We start from the raw sequence: 26,085 nt of genomic DNA, 5'->3' as shown, positions 1-26,085 counted from the left end.
CTGGCGTTGCCGTGAGCTGTGGTGTAGGTTGCAGATGCGGCTCGGATCCCGCGTTGCTGTGTCTCTGGCGTAGGCCGGTGGCTACAGCTCCGATTGGACCCCTAGCCTGGGAACCTCCATATGCTACAGGAGCGACCCAAGAAATAGCAAAAAACAAACAAACAAAAAAAAACAAACAAAAAGAAAAGGAGCATCATTGACAGCTAGTTACTAATCTATAGGTTAAGTTCCACCTTAAGACCAGTAGAGGGTGCTAGTAGCCTTGTGATATGAATGATGTCCTTGGCTGCTCTGCCCCCCCCCCCCCCCCCCCGGCTCATGTTTATATTTCTTTATGATGTAACTAAAGGGAATTTCAGTCTCTTTTCTACCATATATGATCTCTTTTTGCTACCTGAACTTGACAGGTAGATAAAGATGAGAGAATACAGACAGCTAGTTATAATACTTAGACTCTTACCCCAGATCTACTTGCTCTGATATTTCAGGCAACGGACTACTTTCTGGGTCACATTTTCCTCTTTTGTCAAAGGAATAACCACCTGAGTTTATTCCTAAATGATTTGCTTTTGTTGTTTTTGCCCTTGAAGGCGAGCCTTCAGTGAAATCTGGTGTTTGAGGCAGTGACTCAGTGCCAGCTCTGTGCCTTCACACTCTGCCTGATTATCATATCTGATCTGTTTTTTTTGTTTGTTTATCATTAATTGTCTTACCTTTATTCACTTTTTCAAAGAACTTTTTATTTGATTTTTTGACTGCATCCGTAGCATATGAAAGTTCCCAGGCAGGTATTGAACCCATGGCACAGCAGTGACCTAAGTGGATGCAGTGACAATGCCAGATCCTTAATCTGCTGCACCACAAGGGAAGTCCAGATTTTTAAATTTTGGATCAATTTTAGGCTTACAGGAAATTGTAGAAATAGTAGTAGAAAGAGTCCTGAGTACCATTTACCCGGTTTCCCCCAGTGGCGATATCTAATATAGTTGTAGCATGATATCAAAACCAGGAAGTTGACACTAATGTTGACTGCTAACTAGATCACAGATCCTTATTCAGTTTCACCATTTTTTTTTTTTTTTTTAATCCTTCATGCATTCCTCTGTGTGTGTGGTTCTGTGCAGTTTTATTAGGGGTATGGTTTCATGTAGCCACCACCAAAATTGATACAGAATTACTTTATCACCAGGCAAGAGCTGCCTCATGTTGCCTCTTTGTATTTATACCACTTTCTACCCCTCCAACCTCCTAACCCTGCTTTCATCTTTGTCCTCCAAAACCCTTCATTTCTTCTCCATCCCTGTAGTTTTGTCATTTGGGGAATGTTATGGTCTGAGTGGATGATGCAGTGTGTAGATTGGCTTTTTTCACTTAAGCATGACACCCTTGAAGTCCCTCCAGCTTGTGGCACAGTATCAATAGCTTCTTCCACTTTAATGCGGAGTAGGTTCCAGTATCTGCGCAGCCATTCACCCACTGAAGGAATTTGGGGTTATTTCCAGTATTTTACTATCACAATTAAGGCTGTTGTGAACATTCATGTGAAAGTTTTTGTGTGAACCCAAGTTTTCATAGTTTTCATTTTTCTTCCTCCAGGATGTTATAAACTTCTAGAGAATAGCCTTGCCTGATCCACAGAACACAGTTTAAGAATATTTCTATCATTTGATTAGAATTCCATAAGCGATAGTGTTCCTAAAGATTTTGTTTAAATAAGACTATGTCACTGCAAGAGAATGAAAATGGGATGCCAAGAGTTTAACATAATGCTTTTTATCTTTTTTTTCAAAGACTCCTCAGACAACAAGGAAAAGAAATCTTTCAGCCTTGAAGAGAAGTCCAAAATCTCCAAAAACCGTGTTCATTATATGAAATTCACAAAAGGTAAAATTAAGCATTTGTTTGTTTGAAATGTGTTCACACTGGGTTTCTTAAAGCATTTTTAGCTCTTCGGAGTTCCCATCATGGCTTAGTGGAAATGAAGTATCCATGAGGATGTAGGTTCGATCCCTGGCCTTGCCCTGTGGGTTAAGGATGCTTCATTGCAGTGAGCTGTGGTGCAGGTCAAAGATGTGGCTCAGATCCTGTGTTGCTGTGGCCATGGTATATACCAGCAACTACAGCTCCAGTTCAACCTCTAGTCTGCGAACCTACATGTTTTAGGTACAAAATAGGGAAGGATGAACTGCTAACTAGATTGATCCAGAGTGGCGCTGGGTTGACTGGGTCAGTCCAGAGTGGTCCTGGGGTGACTGGCACACAAGTTGCCATGAGAAGTGCAGATGGAGATTGATCTGCTCTGAGACAGACCCTAGATTCAGCTTCAGGCCCACGTGTAAGTCCTTTGGCAAAGTTGAATGCAGATGTTAATTGACTGTATAGAAGAGTGAAGAGACTTTATATGGCTAAAGCAGAAAATAATTTAAATTTATTGCTCAGCGTTTTTAGTTACATTTTCCTGTTTTTCAGAGCTTAATGTTGGTATTGAATAGCTCCTAAAAAAAAAAGTGCCAATGTAGAGAATTATGCTCTATATTGAGATAGCCAGTGTGAGATATCTCCCTCCTGAGTTAACTCTCATATTATTCCATAGTGTTTGTCCACTTCCTGTAGTGTTAACTAAGACATTCCATGGGCCTTGCAGATAGCGTTAGAAAACATGCCTTCCTTCTCCTCCACCTCCCCACTCCCTTCACAGCGCTGTCGGGGGGTGGAGGTGGGCAGGAATCAATGGTGGGTGCATTTGTCCTCTTTAACCACCAGGTGGCAGTCTTGCATTGGTAAGAAACCATTTAACTTGGACTGGTTAACTCCCCAGATGTTTTCCTGTAGAACAATGTTACACAGTAAGGGTGCTCTCCAGGCACAAAACCCAATTTGTTACATTATATACTTAAAAGTGTAAGTATGGTGATAATTATGTTATCTAGTTACCATCTGATGCTTCATCTTTGGGAGAGTTGGTGTGTGTTTCTACCTCTATGAGTCAAGAACATTACATCTCTTTGCTCTAGTCTTGTTGCCATGATTGGGAATTCCTTGACTCCTGGATGCTGCTAATAGTAGTGGTAGCTGGAACTACCACTTCTCTAAACTGTTAATGGTGATTCTCATTTGGAGTCAGGATCCCAAAAGGTAGCCTAGGCTTGATTTGGGGAAGAGCTTATGGCACAGCTGAGGAGAGTTGAGAGCTGACTGGCTTGGGCTCACAAGGGGAGACTGGTGCTTCCCTTCCCCTCTCCCCACAATGCGTGTCAGCTCCTCTGCTTTCTCTCAGGAGAGAACCTTTGTGGTTTTCATAGCTTCTAGGCAGGGTTTCTCTCTAACCCTTACATGTTGCAGAACAGAAAACAGCCCTTGTTGGCCCCTTAGCCCTTTTCAGGAGAAGCTAAACCGTCACTTCATACCCAATTCCTTAAATATCCCTCCTTTTCATTAGTCCCTATAGAAAAAAAAAAACAAAAAAAACAGTGGAAGAGTGCCCTCTAATGTGTGGATGGTTTGGCAGCCTTTTGCGCTTTCACTTTTGCAAGTAGAATCTTCTCATTTTCTTTTAGTCGCTGACTACATGCATGACTTCATCTGAAGCTTTGTGGAAGCCGGGATAAACCTCTTTAATCTACTTTAATCTAATGGATGCCAGGAGTATCCTCTTTCTATTTCTGTTTATACCACCCCCTTGCCAGGTGATGTTATCAACTTGCTTGGTATATTGTGCCTTCATTTTCTCTCTTTTGCAGTGAGATTTGTTTGGAGTTCCCTGGTGGCATAGTGGGTTAGGGATCAAACCCGGTGGCTCGGGTTTGATCCCTGATCCCAGAATTTCTGCCTGCTGTAGACATGGCCAAAAAATAATAAATAAAAGATAAAATGAAGTTTGCTTTTTTTTAAGCCTTGCTTGGGGAGAAGGGGTGCATTGGTGTGCATGGAAGATAATTCAAGATATATTGTCACAAAGGTAGCAGGGGTGATTGAGTGAGAAAATAGAGGAAATGCAGATTGAGAATAAGCAGAAAAGATTGGAGGAGGCAGAAATGCAGGTAGTGAGGAAAATAATCACTTCCCATCCATCTTAACAATCCACAGTGAAAGTTTATTTTAAAGTTTTTTCATCTACTAGAAGAAATCTTTCCTTGTAGAACAGCTGTCACTGGATATGAATGATAAATTCCCTGTTTCCTCCAAGGTGGACTATCTTAGGGCACAGGAAGCTGTGTTCTGGCTGTGACTCTCTCAAATCACTTAACCTCTTCCCTTCTTTCAGCCCCAGTGTCCTTTTCTGTAAAATGAAGAAAGATTTTTAAGTCATTCTTGAGTTCTAAAATAGGTTCTGTTTTAGAACTTAACAGAAAGGGTGCCAAATGTGGAAATTTTGGTTTGTTCAGCCTAATGGACAACAAGGGTTTTAGCTCATGAATATGCTGGTAATTATTTAAAAACTCACTTATTTGATGATGATGATTCACTCATCAGATTGTAACTTCATTAGTGGTCCAGGAAGCTAAACCATGGGAAGATGGCATTTTACTTAACTTGGTGTGAAGAGTGAAGATAAAAGTTTCACTTCAGCAGTTCCCATCATGGCTCAGCAGAAACAAATCTGACTAGTATCCATGAGGGTGTAGGTTCGACCCCTGGCCTTGATCAGTGGGTTAAGGATCCAGCAATGCCATGAGCTGTGGTGTAGGTTGCAGACACGGCTCAGATCTGACATTGCTGTGGCTGTGGTATAAGCTGACGTCTACAGCTCCGATTCTACCCCTAGCCTGGGAACCTCCATATGCCCTAAAAAGATGCAAAAAAAATTCACTTGGAGAGAATACAGTAGCAAATAGCATTGTAAAATTTGCTACTGCCTAAATACTGGCTCTAGCATTTTAGATCTGATACAGAATTATTCCTTTCTCTAATCCCAAGTTTATCATTTAAATTTGACATAATTTTTTTCACAATTTCAAAATGTTAGTTTCATCCATATTTGTTTAAATGGTGGTTTCTTTTTATTTGGAAAAATGTTTGGTGAGGTCGTATCTTCAGTGAAGGAAAAAAAGGGGAAATATCAATTTTTCCGAAGCCATTTTGGGGTTTTTAATGTTATACAGTGAGAAGTTGTCGAGAGAGCATTGCTTTTTCCCCTCAGTCGTGCAGCAGTGGAAGGTTGTATAGACTGTACTTGGGCAGCTTCATTGTGATTACTTATCAGACTTCTTATTCCGGTGACGATTTGTGATATTTTGTTTCTTAAAAAAAGGAAACTACACTCACAGCCTGTGTCCCTGTCGTTGGCCCTAGAGTCTAGACCAGACTAGTGTTCCTGGCCTGGCAGACTCCCCACAGTCATTCATTCTCTGCTGGCCATGGGTGTTTCCTCTTCTGGTTCTGGCTCTTTTGACATTTAAATGTAAATAAAGTAGCACCTTCGCAAGCTTGTAAAAAATCCCAACTGTCTTATTATTGGTTATGAGGGTCTCATTTCACCCTCTATTCTGATTCTTTCAGGTTTCCTGGTTTATTCACATCATTAACCTTTCCATGGAGTTGATATAATCTTCCATCCTCGGCTTATTATCTGTCTGATGTGTTTTCATTTAAAAAAGATTAAAATAGAATATTTTTTAATCCTTCTTGATTGGAGAATGCAAAAAAATTTGTAAGTAAGCGACGCTACCTACAGAAACTGTCAGTGTTTTTTCTTTAACAAACATATTTCTCAAACCTGCATTTCCTTACCCTTGCCCTTTTACTCTGCATAGAAAAACTTGGGTTTTTTGAACCCTGGTTATAATACAGTGCTCTAATATAGTTTCCACCTTACGGCATGTTCAGCTCTATCTCACTTTTGCCCTTGAAACTAAAAGGCTCCAAATCTCCATGATTTCAAAGTTCTTAGGTTTATTTTTTATGGTTTTATTTGCTACCCATGTGGGCTGTGTGTGTGGCTACAGCGGTCATGTTCCTTTCTCCCGGTTTGCTGCTCTGGTAGACAGGAACACTTGATAGTCCTCATTATTAGAAAAACAGCCAAAATAATCATAAATGAAGTGCTGTTCTCTGAAAGTATCGGATCATCCTTTCATGGACTTTGTTATATCAGCTGGGCTACTGGCATCCTTTTTTTTTTTTTTTTTTGGTTCTTAAAATGTTATGGCTAATTGAAGAATTGAAGACTGGTAGGTTGATAAACCAAATCCAGGCAAATAACATGTATTTCCTGTTCTCTTCAATTTTTTTGATTGTCATTTTCTCTAAGAGACAAGTTTATCAACAGTATTTGCTGTGATTTGACCATCATTCAGAACTGAAGTCAGTGACTTTCAAACTCATTATGTATATTTATTGAAAAGGGGCTGTAATTCTATAACACTTAGAAATTAGCCAGGACCATTACCTAATAACTGTTTCAGTATCGCTTCCATCTTCACATTTTTATCTACCTTTAAGTTCCTTTCCATTGGTCTCTGACTCTTAATTCTTCTCTGTGTTTTGTTTTCCAGATCAAATCCAGAGCAAGGCCTGTAACAATCCTGGTTTCTACATTTACTTAAGTGAACTTTGCTAAAGGATAAAATTTCTGACACAAGAACCCATCACCAAAACTTTAGAAACACTTGCACCTTCCTTGGTACATTCTCCAACAGTTTGGCCGCTTTCCCTTTGATTTTTAGATTTGTTTTTAATCTCTACGCATTCATGTTTTGACGTCCTGTTTTAGAATCATCTTGCATGTATCCTCCCCTAATCCCACCAACATTCTTTTCAGTTCACTTGCTATAAAAGAGATCTTAATTTGGTTCCTTTTAGGGTATCTTTTCCATTCCAGAAGCTAGCTTATGGAGGGGTGGCTGCTACATGTTTTGAACTCCGTACAACTCCTTTTTCTGAACTAGATACTGCCTTGCAGTGAGGGTTGGGTTATGCCGATGACAGAACTCAGAATAGATCGCTAAACTTCCTGGGGTGGTCCACTTCCTCCCACTGTGGCCAGTTTTATTCCCTGCTTTTCTGGCTCATTTTCTGAGTTCCTATCTGGGATCTGCTTTATTTTGTTCTTGAGTAGGTTTCCTTGGGGGCCTTCTTTCTGGGTCCTACTTTATAACCAGCTAGGACTGGGCAGCTTCATTGCAGCCCAGGAAGAGAGGTGAGAGCAGTGCGAAGGCGCCCAGGCATGGGCACTCCTGGCAGGAACCGGTCTCGCTAGACCCATGAAATCTGGTCTGCAGCCTAGGAAACTGGTTTTGGCACCTGGTTTTGCGTTAAATCGGAGAATGTTTGTTTTTTTTTTTAATTTCATGGACTCACTGAGCAGTATCATATTTGCATGCCCCAGTGATAGTCAGTGAGGTCAGTGAACTAGAACACTCTGGGTCATGGCATTACTTTCCCAAGTCAGTTTGTTGCAGGAAGCCAAGAAGACAAGTGAGTCTGTGCAGTGGAACTCAGGCTTCCAGCTTAAAACAAAAATGCCTGCATCTGACCCAGCACCTCACTCCCCCAGAACCTCAAGACTTTGTATGTAGTGGTTCCATTTTAAAACGCATTTACAATGAAGTTGACAAATGGGAGTAGATTTGGTCCACTACTCACAGTGTATTATTGGTAGAAGTGGAAATTCCAAAGAACTGAATTTTAAATTAGTTGGTTTGTGGGTTTGAAATGAAGTTAAAGAGTTTAGTGTTTTTCATAAAATCATGGATCCTTTGGACACCACCTTTGCCAGAAGCTGTTTAATTTCCTGCTCTTATTAGGTATCCTTTTTATTTTAAAATGGTATCACTATAGCATAAGCAAAATTAAAAAAAAATCTGAAATCTTTTCACCGTAATACAGTTTTGTTTGTATTTATTTAAATTTTTTTCATTCATTCAATTAATGTTGAGTTTCTATGTGTTATATACAATATATTCTCATTCATGGTGCATGTGAAGTTTTGGAGCTATCTATCTTAGCATTTTTTTTTTTTATTCTGCATTTTATAATCCTAAGTAAGCAGCTCATGTCTCCTTGAACTAAATGAGAGCTGTTTTAGAAACGGTGAACCCAGAGACCCAGAAAGCATCCCTTGAGGGCATACCAGGAGTAGAGCTAGCTTTAGAATTTAGTTTTCCTATTGATCTAAATGATCTAGGTTTTTCCTGCCATTAAGAGAAAGTCAGTGGTTCTGGTTCACTTATGTGATTTTAAAATTTAATTATATTTATTAATTAAACGGTTATAATCTGTGAAGAGGAAACAGAAAGTCAGTAGTTTTCAAAATTGTTTCTTTGTTTTCCAAAACCCATCTTGCTTTCAGGAGTCTCCTATTTGTCCTCCTTACTTGGGAAAGAAAGTCTTACTGACAAGCATCTTGTTGTTCTTCTAGGGAAGGATCTCTCATCTCGGAGCAAAACAGATCTTGACTGCATTTTTGGAAAAAGGCAGAAGAAGAAGACTCCTGAGGTATGAAGCCCCATGCAATTGATATGTGGTATTTCAAAGCTGATTTTCAACACTGTGTTGAACTATATATATTTATTATTAACAGTACTTTCCAGACTTATACCAAAAAACCTTTTGCAGGCTTCATGCAAGGGCTAGGTGTGATCCGTTTAATACTGGTACTTGATGGATGATCTGTATTATAAGGAAACAGAGTGTGTGTTATCTGGGTTTTTTCTCCTGGTGTGAGGACTGGCCTAAACTCCAGGAAGGATGCCTGTAACTGATAGATGCAAAGGGCTGTGCCTGTCCCATCAGCACGGCTGGAAATGTTTAGGGAGGAAGAATATCAGACGTGCACTCTAGTCCTGGGCCCTTCCGCCTTAAAAGCACTTTGAGGTAGTGTTGACTCGGCATGGAGGATCTGGCAGGAATTTAGATGTTACGTTTCCGCCACTGTGGAGTATTGTTTATTTCCAAACTAGAAGATTAAGAATAGAGTGCCTCAGCTACCCCCTAAAGGGATAGATCCATCATTCATAATCCTGACTATTAAGCTGGGCTATGTGATACAGCACAAAGGTTTTTGTGCCATTTCCAGCTGTAAGAGATAACCTTGGATGTCAAAATACTTGAATTTTTGAAATTAGTATTTCTGGAGATAGTGCAATACAATTATTTTAAATTGGTCTTATCTACAAAAATCTGGTTGCAACAACTGTAACTCGGCTAATTTGATGTGTCAGGCTTATGTTCCTTTATTGGTTCCTCATCAAGGCCCTGATGACTGTAGAGCAAAATAGACCTGTTCCATTTATTTCTGACATTCCTCCAGACTTGACAGAGAATTTTCCAGGATGGTAGCTATTTGTTACTTAATATTATTTTCAAAGACTGGAGAATTACCATTTATTGGAAATTTGGTGATTTCCTTTGTAGGTTGGGACTAGGCTCCTAGTCCTTTATCACTTTTCTGCCCCCACATGTTTAGCAGCAAGGACAGAGGGAACAGGCCTAGAAAGGGACTCTGGGCCCCAAGGCCTCCTGAGCGCTGGTATCTGTGGGTCTCTGCTGACTCATGGCAGAGGTAGGTGGGTCCCAGGAAGGAGGTGTCCTGATGTCAGACCCCAGTGGAGGCTTCACTCCCAAAAGACTGTTGGCAAGAGCCAGGGTTATCAGACAACCCTGCTTCTGTCACAACTCTGCCCCTCGGTGGTTGCTCTGTGACACAGATCAGGCCCCTGCCTTGTTCACCAGGAACTTCACATCTGACTTACCTCCATCTTCTCGAACCCCTCTCCTCCGACCATCCTCAGTAAACTCAGGATCCTTGGGGATCCTCTCTTGGCCCTGATCTGCCTAAAACCAAACCTGGCCACCCCCTGCGCCCCCACCTCAGCCCCACATCCCTCCCTGGATGCCTGACGATGACCTTTCTGTCCAGCTCTCTCTGACTTGCTTTCCCACTGCACTGGCTTTTCTAAATTCTTGCCTTTTTTGGTCTCCCTACTGCCAGTCTCCATTGCCTGCAACCCCTGTCTTTTCCAGCACCCTCCTAGAAATCATACAATTGACAGATCAGGAAAGAAAATATTATTTATGGGCTTTTGGTAGAACTTTAAAAGGATATATGTAGTAAGCACAGGAAAGCTTTTCGTTGTGGGAGATTAGAGATTTCTAATCTGCTGGCCAACATCTCTTTGGGGTCTTTCTGGTGTTAGATGCCATGAGGTTTCTCAACACTCTGTGGCATTACCTGACTTTTTTGGTGGTGTAGTCACTTGTGATCACGTTAAAGTAAGCCATTCCCTTGTGTTTGAGGAGTTCCAGAAACAGTTCCCTAGTGGTAACCGAGGAAAAATCTGTCTTGGTACACTTGGTGTGGAGAAGACCAATCTTGATGTAATTATGTGTTTTATGCAAGAATTATATCCAGGCATATCTCTTGCTCTGATGATGCATTTAAGATCCTGCTTGTCAGTGACGCTGCATTCTCTCAGGGAGCAGCTCCTGCTTGAGGGCCGTTCTTCCCAAAAATGGTTGCACTTGAGTGGCCTCAGGAGCTTTAAAAAAAATGCTGTTGTCAGGATCTCACTCCAGGTCAGCGAAATCCAAAGTTTGGATTAGGGTCTGGGCATCAGTATTAGAAGAGAGAGAATTTTTTTTTTTTTTTAATTAAAAGGGGGGAAAAAAGCCTACCCAGATGATTCAGGTGTTTATTCTGTGTGTAATGAGGAGTAAGGATTGGGGAGTGTCCATCATGGCACAGCGGAAACGAATCCATCTAGGAACCATGAGGTCGAAGGTTCAATCCCTGGCCTCTCTCAGTGGGTTAAGGATCTGGCGTTGCCATGAGCTGTGGTGTGGGTCGCAGACACGGCTTGGATCCTGCATTGCTGTGGCTGTGGTGGTAGGCTGGCAGCTGTAGCTCCAATTAGACCCTTAGGCTGAGACCCTCCATATGCCTCAGGTGCAGCCCTAAAAAGCAAAAAAAAAAAAAAAAAAAAAAAAGGATTGAGAGTCACTAGCAGAAGTGCTGACAGATAACTTTGTAGGTAGAGCTTCTGGCCCTAGTGTCAGGAATGTTCCCTAGAGCAGGAGTTCTCAATCCTCATGTGTACACCTCTGGGATTTTGTTAAGCTGTGGGTTCTGTTTCATGAGGGTTGGATGGGGCCGGAGATTCTGCATTTCTGAGGGGCTCCCCGGACACTGCTGCTGCCGCTGGTCATGCTGTGCTACAGGTACCACAGTGAGCGTGTAGGGTGTCTGCAGTAGCTCACATTTCACACATACCTGCATGTGTCTATGAGATAGTGTGTATTTAAATGTAAGCACATTTTTAGACACCAAATCAAGTCTGTAAAGCAGTCACTTTTAAATTTATCTTTTATACACATATGGATTTTCACCTATTGAGTTTGCTTTTATTGAGGCACACCTGCACCTTCCTTGTTGCTAAGTAAACTGTTGCTAAGAAACCTTACATATTAGTTACAACAGCCCTTATAGCCAAGGCAGAAGTCCTTTGATCAGATGTGTTTGAAAATACAACTTCTTTTGGCTCCTGTATTCAGTTGGAAGGAATATTGCTTTGTTTTACTCTCTTGACCCCATAGCAACATTGGCCTCAAGTTATATTTGGCATTGCCAAGGCCAAGGTGTGCAGCTGGAGGTCAGATTCGGAAGAGTCCCAGAAACCGTAGCAGTTTGAAATGTTAAAGCACTAGTACCTCACTGGGTGCTGGATAGGTACAGATACTGAGCTTGTTTTTGTGTCTAGATTGAGAGAACCTTGGGTGGGTGCACACTGGGCTTGGGCTGCGTCGTACCTCTCAGCCCAACCTGCTGATTTCTCTAACCCCTGGCTGTTAGCATCTTGCAAACTATGGCTTTTTGAAGCATCTGTGTGCCAGGCACTGTGCTGGATGGACACTTAGGATGTTATCCGTTGAATCTTCAGAACTGTCCTGTGAAGTGGCATCATCTTCACCTTGTTAGCAGGGAGGAAACTGAAGATCAGGAAGGGTTGTAACCAGCCTCCAAAGTAGAGTAAATGGGCTTTAAATCCAGGTCCTTCTGAGTCCAAAGCCAGTGTTTTTAACCCTGTACCACACTGCTGCCAGTGTTAATTAACTTTGTTTTGCATTTTTTTTTAAATCTACATTTAAATGATTTAGTTGTAAGTTTTATTTGAGATTTTTGTCAGAGACATAAGTAGTTAAATACTTTATCATAACTTTGTCGATTCTCATTTTGCTAAAAATCAGAGATCAAATTTCAAAACTTCAGAGTTCCCATTGTGGCTCAGCGGGTTAAGAACCCAACTAGTAGCCATGGGGATGGGGGTCTGATCCCTGGCCTCGCTTAGCAGGTTAAGGATTCGGTGTTGCCGCAAGCTGTGATAGAGGTCACAGATGTGACTCCAAACCATTCTTGCTGTGGCTGTGGTGTAGGCCTCAGCTGCAGCTCTGATTTGACCCTTAGCCCAGGTACTTCCATATTGCACAGGTGCAGCCTTAAAAAGAAAAAAAAAAAATTCAAAACTTCACTACATTGCTTTCAGTCAGAATTGAACTGTAATGAACATCAGAAGTGCATTATCAAATGTCTGGGCCAGCTTTGGGAACATTTTCCTTTGTCATAGGCAAGCTGAATTAAGAACAAGCTAGCTGGAGTTCTTGGATCATAGGTGACGTGTTACCTGTATGTTTTCTGGCCTCTCAAATGAATTTAATGATCTAAATATATTTATATCTAAAAAACATGAGCACCCCGTGATTAATACCAGTCAGGAGGGTTATTTTTTGCTTTTTGTTTTCTTTAAGCTTTTTATTTTGAAATAATTATAGATTTCATGGGAAGTTGCAAAGCTAGTACAGAGGGATTACATCTTATGTAACTGTCCTACAAGGTGAAAACCTGGAAACTGACAGTGTGATCTGTGTATGTGGCTCTGGGCCACTTTGTCACGTTTGCAGATCCTGTAACCACTGTCTGAATTAAGATCCAAAGCTGTTCTCTCGCCATAGGCATCTCTCACACACAACCCCTATTAAAGTCACCCTCCCTTCACCAACACCTCTCACGCCAGCAGTCACTGCTGCTAATTGTCTGATTCAAAATAGAATAGCATGTATGTGGACTGTTTGATCTCTCACAGTCTGGTGCAGAGTCTGCTCATGTCGGTAATGATCAATACCCAGGTATTAAGGGCTGATTGTTTCCATGACCTGCCTCCTGCACTTATCTGTGCTAGATTTTATCTTCTATCTCATGGGTCTTTAGGAAATGCCTTGTAGAAATCAGATCATTTGGTGTTTCTGAAGTCCAAGGCTATCGGTTAAATCATTTACTTCAGTAATTTTGGAAGTATATCAGACTGCAAAGTGATTTCTTTTTTTTCTTTTATGTATTTTTTTAATTGTTTGCAAAGTGATTTATAAGTACCAGGTGTCATCATGATGTGACAGATTGGCATCTGTGTCAGGATAGGGGAGTTCCTTGGGCAGTATCTGGGTACACTCATGATGAGGTTGGTGAGCTCCTTTAATTGCATGCAGAATTTGTACATTCGCATGTGTGCATGTAAGTATAGATATTTAAAGTCCAGTGCTTTCATCTGATTTTCAAGGAAGTCTTTGAACCAAAAAGAAGCTTTAAATCCAGGACTATGCTTAAAAAAATTCCCTTCCCAATAGGAAAGAAAAAAGTCACTTAAATGAAAATTTTCTTTGTGAGGGTAGTAGGAATTACTTAGGTAAAAATAAATTCACATCAAAACAAACAATCCAAGATGTCTAGAATCCATTTATGAAATTTAAATTATACCTTCATCCTCTCTCTGACCTTTATACATTTACTGAAGAAATAAGTCCACTGTGTTTTTTTTTTACATGTGGACTCTCATCTGTCACATGACTGGGCAGGGATCTACCCTACCAGTCGGAAAAAGGTCAGTCTCTGACCAGCCAGTCAGAGAGAGGACTCGGGGTGTACTGGTTGTGGGTCCCCAGCATGTGGCTGATTCAGTGCTTGGCACACAGAGGGCTTCAGTAAATCGAAGTCTCACTGTACTTCTCTTTTTGAAAAATGGACTTGTTACTCATCTTAAAAATCTTGGTTTACACTGTATGGCATCAAGGTTGATGTTTGATATTTTTTCCCTTTGTGAATGTTTTAATTAGTAAATAATTCTCTCTTCTCTGAGAATAGGACATTTTCATCAGCTAATTTCCAATCCAGTGCCAGGCTTAATCCACTGGAGTACAAAGTAGAGTTTTGAGAAAGGATTATTGAATCAGTGTTTGCTTATGCCATTTTATGTGTTGAAAAATCAATCCCATTTGCCATAAATTGCATTTCACTCTGGACTAGTTTTCCACAGGCTTCTCATTGACTGTTTTGTTTTGTTTGGTTGGTTGTTTTTTGTCTTTTGTCCTTTTAGGGCCGCACGTGTGGCATATGGAGGTTCCCAGGCTAGGGGTCCAATCAGGGCTACAGCCAATGCCAGAGCCACAGCAACACCAGATCAGAGCTCACAGCAGCACCGGATCCTTAACCCACTGAGCGAGGCCAGGGATCAAACCCACAACCTCATGGTTCCTAGTCAGATTCGTTTCCGCTGTGCCATGACCGGAACTCCCTCATTGACTGTTTTTCATTGCATGGAAGTTAAAGCCTTCTTTTCTCTTCAGGGACCATACTCTGACTTTATCAGCTCTCAGTTTTCCCTCAAGCCCCAGAGGCTGCCTGGGGGCACTGTTCCCCGAGTGAAGCTGGCTACTCAGAACTACTTGCTCAAGTGATGAGAGATCATCACAGACTACCAGTTGCTCAGAAAACTTTTAATAAACCATTCTGCCATGGGAATGGTTGGATTTCTGTGTCTATCCTTTCCCCACAGTCTTCATACTATGTTAATGGGAAGACAGTCACTCTGGACTGGAGTGCACCTAAATTGGAGATGTATGCACTTTCTATGGAGACAAAGAAATGATCCAATATATTGAACTGAAATTACTGGGGCCCCTTGAGAATTGCAGTAGACACTGGTGCTGGCCAGTCCCTGTCAGGATTTAGAGGTGTGTGTGTCTTTTCTCATTTGGTTTGCAAGTTGGAGTTGGAGACACTGAAAAACAAATTCCATTAGTTCCTATCTGGTTGAACTTCCTGATACTACTACTTTTTTTTTTTTTTTTTTTTCTTTTCTCATTTTTTTCCCTCCCCTACCTTCCCAGTTTCCTTCCTCTATCCAGCTTGTTTCCTGATTCAGCCTTATCACTAGAGAAAATACTCCTAAACCATATCCAGGATTGAGAGTGTGTTACCAGCATTCCTACTCTGTTTCTCTAAACAACATGCTTCTGGCAGAGGCTTTTGGCAAAATAATTGTCAAGTTCTTCACCTGAGTAGCCCGATTGAATTAGAAATCTCGTGAATGTTTCTCATGCTCTCTCAGGATACCCAGCTAATGATCACTTTTCTTGCTTTCCACTGAGGAGGGGGGAAGCATGATTTATTTATTGTTTGTGTCCCTTTCTCATCACAGATCCCCTTTCTTTCCCATTTCTTGCTGATTGTCAAATCTGAACTTGTAAGCAGACTCTGTCTTTTAGTTGTTTGAATTCATGGGGGTATTTTGGACCATTCTTTCTTCTAGTTCAGTAAACAATGCTAAGTACCTCATAGGGAAGATCATTGGGAAGAGTCTCCCCCTTTAAAAATTTTCTTTTACTTGAAATGTCTTTGAATTGAAGGAACTTCCTCATTAGTTCTGAATTTTCATGTTAATGACCTGTATGTCTAAATTGGTGTGAATATTGAAAATGGCTTATAGGATATGGACTCTTAAATTTGAATTTCTCTGCTTCCTGCAGACCTCTGTCACTCTGGTTCCCCCTTCTCACCCCAGATCTCCCGTCAACCATTCAGAAATTGAGCAGCTTTCCAGCCTAGTATTTGCTAAGGTAATCTTATAATGAAGAACCTTGTAGTTAGAGATAAATTTAAACCAAACCCACAAACAAGCTAAATAGTACATTTAAGGTCTCTACTTTTTTTTTGCCTGCAGTGACGACTTCAGTAATTCTTGTCATCGTTTTGACCATGAATAACAGAATCAAGATTCAAAACAGTCTCTCAGCTGGGACATTTGGCCAGAATTAAATAGATGAAATTTAGAGAAGATATGTAAAGTTTCATTTAAACCTGGAAAGAACTAATTTGATAGCAGTTGAATGAGAAGTGACTTAGAGGAGTTCCCGTCGTGGCGCAGTGGTTAATGAATCCGACTAGGAACCATGAGGTTGCGGGTTCGATCCCTGACCTTGCTCAGTGGGTTAATGATCCGGCGTTGCCGTGAGCTGTGGTGTAGGTTGCAGACGCGGCTCGGATCCAGCATTGCTGTGGCCCTGGTGTAGGCCAGCGGCTTCACCTCCGATTAGACCCCTGGCCTGGGAACTTCCATATGCCATGGGAGCGGCCCAAGAAATGGCAAAAAAAAAAAAAAAAGAATTGACTTAGAGGCTGGGACATGTGACTTGACCATGAATTTAACCTAGGCCAAAATACCCAGCATGGCAACTATCCTGAATGAGGACCTCAGCTGCTTTAGAAGTAGCTGAAAGCAACAGGTTTATTGCCTATTTTCTGCACTGGTGACTGTATTTGAACTGTTCTGTTGAGGCCCGGGTTCCATATTTTATAGGAATGTGTTCACAGAATGGCATTAGGGGCAAAGGTATCTGGAAGCATGTTATAGAGGGCTTCGTAGCAAATCAGTTCTGTCTTAATCAGTATTTAAGATAAGTAATGACAAAGGCAGTAATCTTCCTTCTAATATGATGTCCTGTACAATTTTGGGGAGAAGGGTAGGCATTTGTTTAGAGAGTACAGAACTCATTGCTTTAAAAAAATGAAAGAAAACTGAGATAGAAACTTCTTACCGTCATTTATTGAGTATCCATGGAGATGATGGTACTGAGTTTAATAAAATCTTCAAAATGGATTTGATGCTGTCCCTATTCTCAAAAGATTTACAGTGTTTTAGTACCTTTAGAATTTGTTTATTTATGTAAAGATAATGGATTGCAAGGGCAGAAAGACCTGGGATCATCTAGTTTATGTCCTGTACAAAGTAGGGCTGTTTCTGTCATCATGCTAAAAATCAGTCTGATTCTGTTAACAGTAGAAAGGGAGAAACAGATTTTTAATGTGAATTTCAGATATTAAGTTAGATATTTTAAAAGATGTTCCCATTTAAAGAGGGAATTATCTAGTGAAGTCATAGAAAATTTAACTTTGGAGGCGTTTACCAGTAGAATTAAATGCCTAAGACTTGAGTGACAGTCCATTTAAGAGGTAGCAGGAGACCCCTACCCTCCTCTTTCCTTTCACTGAATCATCTGAACCACCTAACATCCTTGGAGATTGGTAAACTATTCACTGTATCATCTTAGTTTTCCTAGGGTATTGCATTTTAAACCCAGATGATTCTTTGTACCTGGTGTGACCTTCATTTCTGTTAATATCCCAGAAATCAGACACAAAAGATACTCTCTTATAGGTTATGTGTAGTTCTGTTTTCTTCTCTCCTACAGAAAGTATAGTTTGTTGGTACTTAATAGTGGAAAGGCAAGAAAAGCTTCAAAGTTACAAAAATTTAACCATTCGATAATGATTTATTGAATACCTGGTGTGTCCCGATTATCACTCTAATTACTGAAGCTACGAAGACAGTGGGACTCTGCCCCTTAGCAGAATTCATGGTCCTCTGCTAGAGGAGATGAATGTATAACCATCTTGAGCATGATGTAAGAAACTCTCCCCGAGTATCAGATAGAATCTTTTCTCCAGTGCATTTTCCTCAGAGCAGCTCAAGTGGTCTTTTGACAGTGCATTTGAGATCATGCCACTACTTTGTTCAAAACTGTCCCGAGTTTCCCTGTCCCCCTCGGAATAGAAGGCCATTTCTCACAATGGCCTAGGGTCCTGCGTGACACAGCCGGCCCCGCCTGGCTCTCCCACACTGGCAGTTCCTGCCATGCTTCTGTTCTTTCCCTGCCTGCCCTGCTCTTGTCCCTCTGGCCTCCTTGCTGTCTCGCCCGTGCTTCAAGAGGGCTCTTGTATGGAATGGCTCATTCCCTGCCTCCTTCACAGTCTGCGCAGTTGTCATCTCAGTTGGCCTTCTTCAGTTACTCTACTTATGGTTGAAAACACAAACGATAACAACAAAACCCCCCAAATTCTTATACCCTCTCCTTTGCTTTATCTTTCTCCTTAGCAGTCATCACCATCTGATGTACTCCATCGGTCACTTGTTCTCTCTGTCTTCCCTTAGTAGACTGGAACCCCTATGAGGGCAGAGCCTTTTGGTACTCCCTAACATGGAGTAGGTTCTCAGTGAAGCTTTTGTTGAATTGAATTTAGTTGCTTAACCATGGTGGGAACACAGACCGGGGGGGACATTAACATTACTGGGGATGTCAGGGAGAACTACAGAGAACTGACAATTGAACTGACAAGGGTGGGAGTCTCTGAGTGGACAAGGCAGAGAAAGAAGACATAACATGAAAAACAACTTTTCCCCTGTCCCAAACTTAAATGCCTGTAGGGTCCAGGCATGTGACTGTAGATGTGTAAGAAGTCTGACTTCAAGACAATGGAGAATTGGGGCAACTGATATCCTGTCTGCAGGTATTCCAAATGCACAGAATAATACTGATGGTAGTGGTGGTAGTAGATCCTCTTCAGGGCAACTGAAACACGTTTGTGATCTCATTAGACACAGACCAGTAATCATTCTGGTCTGCAAGGGAGAAAGCTGGATGATTTTATGTGCTTAAGAGTGGAATTGCATAGCCAAGACCAGCTGTCTAGGCCTATCTTGTTGCATGTGCTCAGCAGTATACGAAATGTGTTTTAAGGTGTGTCTCCTGTCTCCAGGACAGGTCACTGCTCACATCTGTCCTGTGTAGGAACTTGATTCCTCTGATATCTCAACTTCTGTTTCTCTGTGCTTTGGGGCGTGTCAGGCATGGAGATGGATAAGAGGCTTAGAGAACTTGTAGAGCAGTGGGCAGCTCCTGACTGGAGTGAGATCCGTGTGTAAACAGTGCCTTGGATCTGGTGACTTGCTGGCCTCTTGTAACTCAGGTGCAGTGAGATCACTCCAGGTGAGTAAGAAGCATTACAGAGCCAGGCTTTCTATCGAGCACAGCTTTTGATAAAAGCAAGAAGAACTCGATATTGACTTTTTGGTGCCTGTTCTATCAGTGGTCTGTTAATCAACAGAGGATAAATTATTGCTCTTCAGAAACAGGAAAGGATCCCCCTTGGCTTGAAGGCGTTCCCACCTTGGCTTGAAGGCGTTCCCACCTTTCCTTTTCTTTGTTTTTTCTCTTTATAGGTAGAAGATCTTTCCTCCAGCCATTTGCTCCTTGGGGGTTTTATTAAGGACTGAAGGGAAACTGAAGGGAACTCTTTTGATTTATCTTCTATCCTTTCCTCTTGGTCACTCCATGGGGCTAAAATAGCCGAGTTGGCTTTAATATGTCGCCATTAGAGACCAAACATTAGCTGGAATAAACCGTCATGCCTCACAATGAAAAATGTCCCCTGATTGGCTAATTAATCAGTCAAAGGGGAATGACATGGCTCTCGGCTTGAGGGACTCGGCTGGAGAGAAACAGGCTGTTGATAAATGGTTTTCCAACAAATTCATATATCAAGGAAACTTAGTCATTTTTTAACTGTAGTTTGTGTGGCTGCAATTTTTTCCAACTTTTCCTTTTTCTGCTGCTCTTGCTGTTTAGGCTGCGTTTTGTTGTTGTTGATAGAGAAATATAGGATTTTAGATATGAGAAAATAAATGCTTTCTCCTTACTCGTGTCTGTTAGTCTGATTGGTTTTGACTGTCTAGGCTTATCAGTAGGTAAAAATCACATCGCTGTTCCCACAATAATTTTTGAATTATAAATTTTCTTGGCTTCCTTCAGAGCTGAGACCATCAGATTCTGGTCTCTGCCTGAATTTGAATCCTGACTCCATCAGTTCCTAGCAGTGAGATACTGGGCAAATTACTTAACCTCTCTCTGCTTTAATTTCCTCATCTTTAAAGTGAGGACAATAGCAGTATCATATAATAGATTGTCGTGAAGATTAAATGATATCTGTAAAGCATTTGGAACAGTTCCTGGCACAGAGTGATTACTCATTAAATATTTATTTTTTATTTTATTTTATTTTGTTTTACTTTATTTTATTTTTTGTCTTTTTAGGGCTGCACCATGGCATATGTAAGTTCTCTGGCTAGGGGTCACATCGGAGCTACAGCTGTTGGCCTACACCATAGCTCACTGCAACACTGGATCCTTAAGCCCACTGAGCGGGGCCAGGGGTTGAACCCAAGTCCTCATGAATACTAGCTGGGTTTGTTACTGCTGAGCCAGGATGGGAACACCAAATTTTTTTTTTTTTTTTTTCCTTCACTGCTGATGGCAATTTTTTTTTTTTTTAGTTTTTTTTAATGATTTTTATTTTTTCCATTATAGTTGGTTTACAGTGTTCTGTCAATTTCTACTGTACAGCAAAGTGACCCAGTCTATTTTTTAATCAAAGTAACACATACACATAGATTTTAAAAATTACTCTGCACTAAACATCATGGAAAACAGCATTCTTCAGTCCTACCCCTTGCTTATTTACCTCCTAAGCTCCCCTTCCCTACAACACCTTCAGTTTTTATTTGGTAATTACTTATGGTATTTATTGTGATATTTTAAAATAACATCTTAGATTGTCTCGATGTGTTTGTTTTTAACATTATCTAGACTTTTATTTTAGTAGGTTAGGATTTAGGCCTTTTATCATCAAAATATTGATATATTATACCTATTAGTTAATTGAGTGTTTGGTGTTTATATTTTTTTTGTTTCTACATAACTCTTGTATCTTGCTAAGCCAAGTATTATACTATAACTATGTTTCCTGTTACAGTTTTATGTTGTTTTCTGGAGGGCAACGAAAGGTGTATCCATGAGTTTTTCCCATACCCTCCTATGAGAAACTTTCTGCGGGGTCAGACATACCTGGTAATCTGTTAGCTCAGTCTTTTCCCCAGGAGACCGCCCTCCTTGGACCCCTTCTGCCTGCTCCCCTGGACTGGCTCTTTGCTTTGCTCTTACCCTGTCGTCCTACACGTTCCCCTCCGCTTTGCTCCTGTTACTTCCTCTGTCCCGAACCGCCTAAGCCTCCTTCCTGATCTCCTTGCTTATCTCCTAGCAGCTTTCTGAGAAGGGGTACAGTTCTGAGAATCTCTATCATAATATCCTGGCAGATTGTGTGGGTATCGAGTTCTGGATTGAAAATCATTTTTTTTCCCTCTCCCCTACCCAGGAATGTAGGGTAACTCCTAGGTTTCTGTCATCATTTGGATACTGCAGTCCTAGAATGGGAGTAAGTTCAAAGAGTGATGATCTTATCATAAGACTGAGGAGTGGAATGCAGCGCTGTTCTGGGCCTGGAATTTGATTGGAGTTCCAGGAGTGAAACTTGTTTCCACAGTGAGAGAGAAGTTCTGAGAGAGTTGTCTTTAGTGCGTGAGTAACTCACCACATGCAGTCTCAGGGGTTTGTCTCACCAGCCCAGGTGACCCAGGCTTCGTATCTCCCTGAGCTTATTCCTGAAGTTGTTCTGTGTACTCCTGGGGAGGGAGTTCTTTGGACATGGATGGGATGGGATTTGTGACTTGTTGCTCTGTTCCCCCATCCCCTAAGCTGTCTTCTTATATGCTCCTTTCTTTGAAGTTTTTGGGTCCTTTCTTTATCTTTGTTGTGCATTTTTGTTTCACATTAGGGCACAGTCATGACATGTAAGGCATTTAGTGTGTCTTTTCCTTCCCTTTCACATTGGAGGGGCAGGACTGTAAGTTGGCTCTGTTTCAGTGGTTTCCTTGCACGATACGATGTTTTCTTCACCACTTTCAGTCTGACCTGCAGAGTTTCTCATAGGGCTGGAATGATCCCCACGTTCCATGATAGAAGTGCTTTTTTCTTGTAAGCAAACTTGTTTGTCTAGTAGTTAGGATTCTTGAGATACGGATCACAAGCTCAGAGCATCCAGGGTCACGTTAGAGTGATAACAGTCCTTCTACTTATTAAAAGGGGTTTGGCATAGTCCAGGGTGTATATTGATTGTTTTAAAAGTCCCAGTTCTGTCACTTAACCCTAAGTGTGACTTCGGACAAGTTGTAGGGTGTTAGCCCTGAAAGAGACCATCTGATTCTTCCCTTGACTTTCAGAAAAGGAAATCGAGGTCCATAGAGGTGGAGCTCAGCCATAGGCAATGAGAGGATTCCATGCTTGACCTCTTGTTAAGGTGCCACCCTACTCTCTGGCCACTGGCTGCTCAGCGCTCCTATTTCCTCCTCTATACGGTATGAATGAAGCAGGGTGTGTGAAAGCACTTCGGAGACTCATAAGACGTAAAGCAAATTTAAAGAACATTATTATCTTTGCAATGATAAGAAGTACAAGCAAATAGTTGGATTGTATTCAATTTCTCCTTCTTTAGTATATGAGAAATTGAGTTTGAGGTGTGGTTTTGTTTACTCCCACCTTACTTCTGTCTCTGCAGAATGAGGCATGATTAATCTGTGATATTAGGAAGAATTCACTTAAGTTTTTTAAATGTTCGGGCATTCCACTTTTTAGTAGCAGTATGTGCATAAAGTGCATTTGTCTCTATTTTGCTGAGCCTGTGATGATAAAATGTGAAGCTGGAGAGGCCTATGCCAGGCTGTCCGGCGAGGTGGTGACTACCTGAGCCTAGAATGTGCCAGGTGGAAAGGAGAGTTGGGCGATTGATAGTCCACATATTTGGTTATATGGGTCCTGCTAAGTGAGTACTTTGGTCAGGGCTGTGACCGGAGACTGTTGCTAGGCAAGGACAGGAGGGTGGTGTCCTTTTCTTTTGAGGCTCCAGTAACCTTAAGGATATGTACTTTGTTGTCAACCAGATCATGTAGAATAACTCTATTCTATTGTTTTAGTTAACCATGTCCAGGAGAAACCCAGTTTGCTCAAAACAGCACCTGCAGTAAAAGAACCACAAAATACTTCTCATTGACATTTTAAGGGACGCTGAAGTGACATCCAGTTGCATCAGTGTAGTTTAGCATCAGAGTCACCCTTAAATTGGCCGGCACAGTAGTACATTTGCAATGTTGGAGAGTCACCAAGTTACAGACTCTAGGTAATATCCCTGCGACCCAGGGTCTCACTTTGTGGAAGTGACAGTGGAAAAATGTACCTTAAATGTAGATGGAAAATGTACCTTAAATTAAACTCAGAAGGACAAAAATCTAAAGAACAGAAGTATCAAATGTGAAAATGGTGTAGGATCGTGGGCAGAGTACAAAATTGGTATGGACCTGGTCTCAGACTTGACTCGGCTTTCTGAGTATTGTGACTTCAGGCAGGAATTTCACCTTGCTGAGCTTTAGGAGTCCCAGCTCCCTGGTCAGCATTATTGGAAGTCACTAATTTGGAAAAAACCTACTTTTCTCAATAAAAGTTCTAAGATCCATGTTCAAATCCATGGTCCTTAAACATTGTCCCCTGGTCCCCTGGCAGCTGACTTCTTAGCCTGTGGCTGTGGCTGTTTGCTCAGATGGCAGGCGCCTTCATGCATTCATCTTGTTTTGTCCACTGCACCCCAGCTGAGAGAGGCAGTGGGTGCTATTAGATATGGTGGGCTTCTTGCCCACTCGGCTTTGCCCCAGATATCTGTGCTTTTCCCTGCATAATTCCTCTGGCTTAGACCACTCACCTGTACATTTCAGATCCTATCAAAGGTAGGCTTTCATAAGCCAGGCAGATATGGTGGTAATGAACTAGAATCTTTTATGGCAGCTGTAGAACAGAGAGTAGGTGAATAGCAGAGTCAGGCTGGAGAAAATGAAGCAAGGGCAGACAGGTCTGTTCATCTCCCCAGCAATGGTCAGGCTTCTGGGGCCTCAAGCGGACTGTTCATCCTGTGATGTAAAAGCAACAACACCGAAATGCTTCAGGCAAGAACACACATTTGAAGTCTTTCAGTTTTACTGAGACTACCTTACATTGATAATGTATTCAAATATAGTTAGTAGTATAAAACATAAGTGCATGTTTCTCATACACTTAAGTGAGCCTACCCATTTTCTGTATTTTCTTCCATCCTAATAGTAGAACAGATTCCAAATGCCCTGAAATTAAAAAATAGACAAAACAGCAAACCTTTCTCTAAATATTGTAGTTTTTAAAAATAAATTTTAAGTATCCTGCTGTGCCTATCATTTATCTAAAAAAATAGGAAAAGTCCTCATCTGTGATTTCTTTTATGTACAAATGTGTTTAGATACAAGCTCTCACTTTCTTGCAGTTCATATGATGGAAGGACTTTCTTGCAAAGAGAGATTAGAAAGTGATGTACAGGCCAAATGTGTAACTCAGGCATCATTAAGGATCCCTAACCAAGTTAACAGCCAAGAGGAGGGGAGGGATGTTCCCCATCAGGGCAGGAGGATAGCCTTTTCTCTGACCACTGGTACTGAAGATTTGGGTGATGATCATGTTGTTCTAAAATCAAATAATTGTTTCTTGTGCACAATTTGGGAAAACTGAGTATTTTCTGAAAAACTGACACTAGGAGGAGCTACCAAGCAGTGATTTGTTCACTGCCTCCAATTCTCAACTCCAGTTCTTAGCAGGCAGAAGAACTACCTGGTGAGCTTGTTAAAAACATGAATTGTAGCTTGGTTGAGCTCTAGAAATAGGCATTTTTAACAGGCCCCTAGGTAACAGCAATTTCAGAAACACTGATGAGGCCATTAGACTTGAAAGAATCCACCTCTTCTGAAGTTAGGGTAGTTTTCCCCTTTTGGGAGAGTTGCGAAAGCAATGGATGAGGATTTGGAAAGATTTCGGCTTCCAGCAACTCATGGCCAAAAAGGCTTTGCCTAAATGCCCACCAGTACAACTTTTGAATTACTTGGTTGACTTTTAATAATCAGGAGTCTTCATTGCAAGTTTGAGTGATAACAGGAAATTATATATATATTTTTTATCTTTAATAATTTCCATTTTATGTTTTCTTTTGTATGTATATCGATTGAAAGTATACCTTCATATTGACTTTTCCTTTTTTTAACCATGTGCTAGTTAAAAACTTGTAAAAATTATATGTAGCCACAATATGAATTATTTCCAAGTTATATTTAGAGCAGATAGATTTGGGAGGGCATGGAAGTCAACTCTAAATAACCCCTTGAGGCTAATGATTGTGCTTCTCTCAGTATTTCAGCCATAGGCATGTGCACAAACTTAGTGGTACTGAAAGCTTTACCCAGGTCACATGTACTCTAGGAGAAGTTGTTTTCCAGAAGTTTGGCTGGCCATTTTATTCAATGAAAGCCTGCTTCTGTCTCACAGTCATCTCAGAAGCACATCTCGTAAAAGGACAAATACAGAAATATTTTTCATTTTCATTAAGTAGCTCATACTACTGAAAAATGAAGGTAAACACGTCATATTTTTCCCTACTTAAGAACACTTGCTTTGGGTTCTGAGTTAAGATGGCACAGTAGGAAGATCCTGAGTGCACTTCCTCCTGTGGACACACCTGTACATATGGAACTACCTCTGAGAAGGACCAGAACACTAGCAGAATGGATTTTCTGCAACTAAGGATAAAAAGAAAGGGCTACATTGAGATGGGTAGGAGAGGCAGAGACGTGGTCTAGTCAGAATCAGAATCCACCCGTCTGGTGTGACAACCCATAAGCTGAAGAGATATCATAACCATGGACCCCCACAAGGAGCAAGGGGTCCAAGCTCCACATGGGACTCCCCAGCCTGGGGGACCTGCACTAAGGAGACAAACCCCCATAACATGGCTTTGAAAGTCAGTGGGGCTTACATCCAGGAAAGCTGGAGGGCTATGGGAAACTGACTGTGTTCTTAAAGAGCTCATGTACAAATTTACTTGCTCTGAATCCCAGTGCAGAGGCAGTAGTTTGAAAAGTGCCCAGCTCATACAAGACAGAGATTCACTGATAATTTTAGGTCTCTGCTGGAGGGGCAAGGATCTGATGGCACTTCGTCCAGGGACAGATGTGCTGGTGCCTTTACTTT

At 41.3% G+C, this 26,085-nt stretch overlaps 1 protein-coding gene across 8 annotated transcripts in view; it reads left to right on the top strand.

The window, feature by feature from the left end:
• Positions 1-26,085, top strand: part of PINX1 (PIN2 (TERF1) interacting telomerase inhibitor 1) — a 74,241-nt gene that overhangs the window by 14,370 nt on the left and 33,786 nt on the right. For 7 of the 8 annotated variants that reach the window (XM_021072653.2, XM_084997816.1, XM_084997811.1 and 4 more), the window contains 2 exons: positions 1,792-1,884; positions 8,360-8,436. In XM_021072653.2, coding sequence (XP_020928312.1) covers positions 1,792-1,884; positions 8,360-8,436 — 170 coding nt within the window. Of the gene's footprint in view, positions 1-1,791; positions 1,885-6,494; positions 6,623-8,359; positions 8,437-26,085 lie in introns of all 8 variants that reach the window. The other variant, XR_014828471.1, reaches the window with a different exon arrangement.

This window comes from Sus scrofa, chromosome 14, assembly GCF_054392235.1.
Source record: "Sus scrofa isolate SSC_HxYL_T2T_F1_AM1 chromosome 14, Sscrofa_HxYL_maternal_Yorkshire_Landrace_v2.0, whole genome shotgun sequence".
In the NCBI taxonomy this organism is placed as follows: domain Eukaryota; kingdom Metazoa; phylum Chordata; class Mammalia; order Artiodactyla; family Suidae; genus Sus; species Sus scrofa.
Note: the sequence above shows the minus strand (reverse complement) of the source record. Positions and strands in the feature narration are given on the sequence as shown.